The sequence below is a fragment of the Agelaius phoeniceus genome, chromosome 9 (genome assembly GCF_051311805.1).
Source record: "Agelaius phoeniceus isolate bAgePho1 chromosome 9, bAgePho1.hap1, whole genome shotgun sequence".
In the NCBI taxonomy this organism is placed as follows: domain Eukaryota; kingdom Metazoa; phylum Chordata; class Aves; order Passeriformes; family Icteridae; genus Agelaius; species Agelaius phoeniceus.
This window is the reverse complement of record NC_135273.1, coordinates 18,478,326-18,484,772: the sequence shown is the minus strand read 5'-3', so window position 1 is coordinate 18,484,772 and position 6,447 is coordinate 18,478,326. Positions and strand designations below refer to the sequence as shown.

Here is a 6,447-nt window from a genome sequence, read left to right as displayed (position 1 = left end):
TCAGAATGAAGAAATTAAAAAATCCTGAATCACAGTCCCATGGTTTTCTACTTTAGTCTTTTGTAAAACTTTGAAACTCATAGGACTGATGAAGTAGTGCTACCCTGCCACTTTTGTAAGCAGATTAAGAAATTAAAGTTCTCATATTAATTGAGGTATCATAGTTGATAAAGAAGATAGAGCCAGGATGGCTGTGAATTTATGTTCCAGGTTAGACCCAGGAAAGCCTTGCACCAAGTATGTGCTTGAGAACAAAGAGTGGCTCCACTGCAGACAATGGAACTATCCAGTGGGCTCAAAGTAAGGATATATATTAGTGCTTTGCTTGACCCAAGCCCTAAGATCTAGTTTGAAGGCTGCAGAAGTTAATGGGAGTTTTCCAGCTTTCTTCAAGTAGGTTCAAACCTATTTAAGCTAAAGATTGTGTTTCCAACACATTGGAGGTTTAGTTATCTGCATGACTTAATGTGCAAATATTTATCTGCATGATGTATGTAAGTTCCATAGAATCAGGAATGAACTTTGCAAAAAGCTTTTTCTCTTACTCTCTACCACAAGGACACCAGCTCTTTTGATGGAAAGTAAGAACACCAAATCATAGAATGGTTTGGGTTGAAAGGCACCTTAAAGATCATCTAGTTCCAACCTCTGGCCTTTGGCAGGGACACCTTCCACTAGGCCAGGTTGTTCAAAGCTCCATCCAGCCAGGTCTTAAACACTACCAGGGATGGGGCATCCACAAGTTCTTTAGGCAACCTGTGCCAGTGTCTGACCACACTCACAGTAAAGAACTTCTTCACAATAACAGTTCTAAACATGACCTCTTTCACTTTAGAATGATAACCCCTTGTCCTGTCACTGCCCTCCTCATCTTTCCTGTAATTCCCTGTTAAGAACTCTGCATGCTCTGATGAAATTAGTGCAGTGCTATGGAAGCAATTATCCTGGAAAAAAATTGTATTGAAAAGAGGAATCCACTGGAGATGTAGTCAGATCTAAGACTTTAGGAAGAGCCTAAATTCTTTTAAAGTAACATCTGTGTATGCTCAGGCAGGAGGTTGAAAGGCACCCAGAAGTGTCAGGCTACAGCACACAGCCCACAGCATAGCTGGCAGGGCCCCAGCATCTTTGGCAAGAAATCATTGGCAGAAGAATGATCTGTTGTGCCTAACAAGCACCTTGAAAGCAAAACCAGTCTTGCTTTGAGGTCCCTATCAAAAAGCCACAAAAGAACTGGCACAAAATGTCCTGTTCAGCCCAGGGTGACCTGGTGGTAGCAAAGCCTGCACACAGCAAGTGAAAGGATGGGAATGACTTTACAGTGGTACAAGACATATGGTGCACATCATCCATGATTTCTCTACATTTGTAGGAAAGCCTTATATCAAGAGATACACAATCATCACTGAGAGAGTTTGCAAACAATATTTAATGTGCCAAATAATAAATAAGTCTGGTCATCTTAATGGTGAAGTAAACTGTGCTTACTTAGTTCATGCTTTAGGTAGTTTTTTGGGTTTTTTTGTTGGGTTTTTTTTTTTCATTTTGGAGAAATAGGATTTTTTAAAAACTCTGTAAAAAAAAAAATATTTGTATTAACAACAGTGCCCCTGAGAAGAATTTAGGGATGGAAAGCAAGTGTCTTCTATCTAGAACAATATGGTTCAGCTTAAGACAGCTGATGAGAAGCCTGGACACATATACAGGAATGGCACTATGTCCTTCATACTATCTGAGGTTGTTCCCACAACACTTACATGCTTTTATACCTTGTTTTATATTCAAATTTGAAATGAGATACTGTCAGGTTGGAGACTGTGAAGAAATGGGTGGCATGAATGAAAATAAATTTGTGCTACAGAACTGAACATGAAAACTGCTGTACTCAGCTGAGAAAGGTTGTAAGCTGACTCAACACACTCTAAACATGGACAAGATGAAGAGCTGGATGAGAAAGTACTGTTATCTACCATGCCAGAAGCAAACAATAAGAAAGGATATTTATTCAATTTTTTTAATGAAAACATGACTATCATTAAATTGAAATTTTAAAATGTAGTGATTTTATCAGAAAAAAAGCCCAAGAGTCAGGTGTTTAGTTGGACAATTGAATGCTTAGGAACTTTTCATCAATTATGTCTTTCTTACTAAAGAATTATCGAACCTGCAGAGACTTCAGCTTTAGCATTTCCTCCAGGGAGCTCCAGGAATTCTGTTGTGTTGTATTTTAATTTCTTTTGCTCCTGCTGAATTCTTTGGGTCAAATTAGTTATTATTAGTATGCAGCAATATATAGTGCACATGAAAAAATGACAATTTTTCTTGCCATCTGAAAAGCATATAACACTGTATTTAATTTTCTCTAAAAAAAAGTCCCAAATGATTCAGCTTCTTTTTTCAGTCTCTAAACTTTATAACCATATGCTAAATTTCCTGTAGCCGATAAGTCTCCCACAGGAATGAGTTTCAAATTGCTTGGCAGCATCTGTAATGAAGTATTTTAAATGTAGGTAGGGCCAGAGGTGGATAGTTCTTTCTGAAAAGAGGTTGTAGAAACAAGAGAAAGCAGAGTACTTGATTAGCAGTCTGAAGTTTATCACTTCTTGGGAACCTGTGCATTTAAAAGTGATCCGATACTCTACTGCAATTATTCAGGTCAGAGCCAGAACAGTTCCACAGGAGTAACAGCAGGGTTTTGATTTGAGAGGAATTTTTCATTTTGTTGGAGAAGAAAGAGAGCTCCTGTAATGGGATCCAGCTTCAGCTAAGGTCTCAATGTTCAGAGGTTTTGATCCTGGTAGAGGCCAAGCACCTTTGTTATCTTTCAGTGCACACCACAGCACTCACAGAGAGAAAGCAAAGATCTGGCAGAAGCTCCATTTGCTATTAACACCTAAGACACCACTCAGCATGTTCCAGCCCTCTGATGGCAGGCAGGATTTGGCATGCATTTCTGCTCCACCTAAAAATCACCTAGCTGGATAACGCTGTCTACAGCTTAGCTATCAATATTTGTTTGCCATCAGAAAGGCATTTTTCTGATATAATTCTTCCAAGGAATACAAAGTTCCGGAGTCAGCAATTTACCCAGGTCGGTGCTCTACAAAACCAAACATTTTCTCATTGCCAGCTGGAAAAATTTCAGCGATTTCTTTGGATATTACAAAATAACTGCATTTGCATGGAGCAGGCTTTTCCCCCTCCACCTAGGCTTGAACTGCACAACATAAAGGCAGCATAAAATATTTGCTCTCTGATTCCACATAAAGAACTTCAGCTTTCTCAGGAAACCTAGAGCTCTTTGGAAGCCAAGCATTCCACAATGGTAAGTCAAAGGTTTAGATTGGTTTGGGTGTTTTTTGTAATGGGGATACAGATAGGTATTTGCTTTAAAACTGCAAAAGGAGAGCATTTAAGAGAACCATCTAGTTACACATTTTAAATGTGGCTAGATTGCATTTCAAACCTGTTAGATGCAAAGACAGGAAGGCACCTCTTGGAAGATTACTGCGAATTTTGCTCTTTGCATTGGAATTCTTTGCAAGAAGCTGTACAGTCTTTCCTTGCTGTTATCCTCTCCTCAGAAATGTTTGTGAAACCATTCAGAGTTTTGCAAACATTCAGGACCGTGCTTTTAAAACTTATAAATGTGAAGCACAGTCTCTAAAGTATTGTCCTTTTGCAAAGAAAAAGAGTGTGTATATTTTGTCTGTGTATTTTTTCTGTTCTTCATTTTGATCCCCCAAATTGTGTCCTGTTCCAGCTCTTCAGGCCTCCAAATGTGTTTGCAGAATCTAAATCAACAGTTAGGTAATGATAAATAGACCATCAAAGTCCTATGGCCTGATTCTCCTGTGATTTGTGCTCACGTAATCCCAAAGGTACAGACATCAAGAAGTACCTTGGATGAGCATCTCATGAATGGCATAGGTTCTACAGAATAGGCAGCAGTTTCTATAATATATGCTCATTCATAAACAGGGGAGAAATTACCATTTGCTTCTTTCTCTCTACAGAAGAGCTTTCTGGCTTTCCTTGTTGTAGTGGGCAGCATGGTGACCCTGGGTGATGCATACTGCTTTGTGGAACTTCAGGTTCCAGGGAGGCCCTACAGAGGTAGAAACAAGGAAGATCCTCTGACCTGATTGCTCTGTGGTAACTTGGCTCTCTGTGGAACTGCCAGGAAGGGCTCAAAATAAAAGGGAGGGGGAAGACATTGGAAAAACACAAGCAGGGGCCTCCAGCAGCATGATGCTAAAAGCAGGGGAAAAACAAAGTGTTCCCCTGGGCTGTGTGTGGTTGCAGCAATATTACTGCAACTGCTGGTAGCTTGCTACTGCTATTCCAGCACATGGAGCCCATTCAGGAGTTGAAAGAGTAAAACCCAATTCCTTGTACTTTACTATTACCTGGAATTCCATTTTCAGAATAGCTGAAATATTTTTTTAACTCTTCTGTGTTTAGGTGGAGGCTTAAAGAACCTGTTTGATATTGCTTCTGTCTTATGCAGGCTGCATAATGAATGGAAAACTGTATCCCTTTGGACACATTGAGAGGACAGAAGATTGCTATAAATGCGACTGCCGGCAAGGTGGAATGCAATGCTGTTCCATGTAAGTTTGAATTTGTTGGTACCATCATTGCCTGTAGGATGACCACAGCTTTCCATTGCTGGGGATAAATGGGTTTGTAAGGGCACAAGGCAGCCTTTTCTCACCCAGGTCACAGAGCTAGTGAAAACCACATACAGCTCTCAATTGTTTGCACCCTTAGCTGTGTTTGCCTTTCCTCATTTTCTGCTGACTGGGAGTGGACACAAGCCTTTCCAGGCACATCCAGTTGGTGCTTGCCTTTAATTTTTAAGGAACTTGTGAACCCCTCTTTCACTGCAGTTATTGAGAAAGTGGGGGTAGGTGACTTAAGTGAGATTTCCCTATAGAGCTTCTGGTGATCTGAATCCCTTTCCTGAAGTGCTTTTCTCCAGTGAACATGCTAAACGAGAATGACAAAGCTCTGCTCTGAAGTATTTCTCCAGCCTTCTCCTTTCCTTCTCCTGCTTTCTCAAAAGCCTAAAATACCTTGATGATGATCTGTGTCTTTATTCAGGTGGCACAGTCCATCAGGGAGCAGCCACCATATCCTATGCAAAGTGGAAATAATGAAAAATTAAACAGAAAAAGAAAATATGCCAAGCCCATGCTTATGTCACTGCAGAGTGCTGTGCTAGAAGTGCCTTTGCTAGTGCTGAGCATCCTGGAACATCTTCACAGTGCAGTGCACAGGGCATCATTTGAGGCTCTGGAAGCTGCAGCTGTGTTGTACTCTGCAAGCTCAGCTGCCCTTAGCCATAGTTTGACCTGTCTCACTCAGCAGTAGTTCAAGCTATAAACACTGATGTATTGAATCTTTTATTGCTCTCAAGTTAACATTTGCTTTCTCTTTGCCTCTGACAGCTATTTAACTCCTGTTTCTTATGACCGAAAGAACTGTAAATTTGTTTTTGACAAGAAGCGCTGTCGCTATGATATCCTGCAGAGGGACAACTCCTCACAGCCATGTTCTGCTGCTTCTCTTGTGGGCTAACCCCTGCTCCAAACCTCTCTGCATTGTGGAATTCCTCTGCTTCCTACAGATGCTTTGCCATCACAGAGAAGCACGATGACATGGGAAAATCTCATAAAAGATAGCACTTCAGTAGCTGCCTTCTGATCTCCTAAGTGTTGTAATTCAGCTTATCAGATGCATAATCAGATAGAGTTCCTCATTTCTATCAAAAGGTCATATTCATGTACTTAATATTAGTTGTTAAGACGTTGTATTTTAAGTGATTTATAGATGTTTAACTTTTAAATTAAGTAGGATTTTATTCTACTAGTTTTCTTTGTTCAACCTGTATATATTTTTTTAAATTAGAACCTTATTACCTGTAAGGTCCCAAGAGTTTCTGTAGTATCTGGGTGCCAGTTTTCTTACAGATGAAGATGATTTTCTTAGTGCAAGAAGATTTTTGATTTGCTGCAGAACCAGTAAAAGTGTGATTGAATGACCAAAGAAAGAAATCTAAAACAGGATTTGAATCTTATGAGAATATATTCTTTATGGTTCTGGGAAGAACCAGCATATTTGTGTGATTAGCACAAACTTCTAGAAGTTATCTGTGGGTGGGGAAGCCCATCTTGTACTGCAAGGGCACCTCCTCCACCACTTGTGCTTGAAGCAGGATCTGAACAGCTCAGCACAAACAAGAGCTGACACTGGAGAAGAAAGAAAATGAATTATGATGGGTTTACCAGACCAAGGAAATGTAGAGCCTTGTCTCATAGGCTCCAGAGAATAAACTGTCTTCACTGAGACCCAGAAACTGCATATAAATGTTTTAAAAGACATTTTTTACTCTCAATTTGCAATTATATTGGTTTTTCTATTACCAGAGTAGATGCCAATACT

At 39.9% G+C, this 6,447-nt stretch overlaps 1 protein-coding gene across 1 annotated transcript; it reads left to right on the top strand.

Moving 5' to 3' along the window:
- The first annotated feature begins 276 nt into the window (after positions 1–276).
- On the top strand, positions 277–5,658 carry MSMB (microseminoprotein beta). The gene is made up of 4 exons (XM_077183569.1): positions 277–300; positions 4,017–4,116; positions 4,511–4,613; positions 5,454–5,658. The coding sequence occupies exons 1-4, from the start codon at positions 277–279 to the stop codon at positions 5,581–5,583; spliced, it is 357 nt and encodes a 118-aa protein (XP_077039684.1). The 3' UTR covers positions 5,584–5,658.
- The last annotated feature ends 789 nt before the right edge of the window (positions 5,659–6,447 follow it).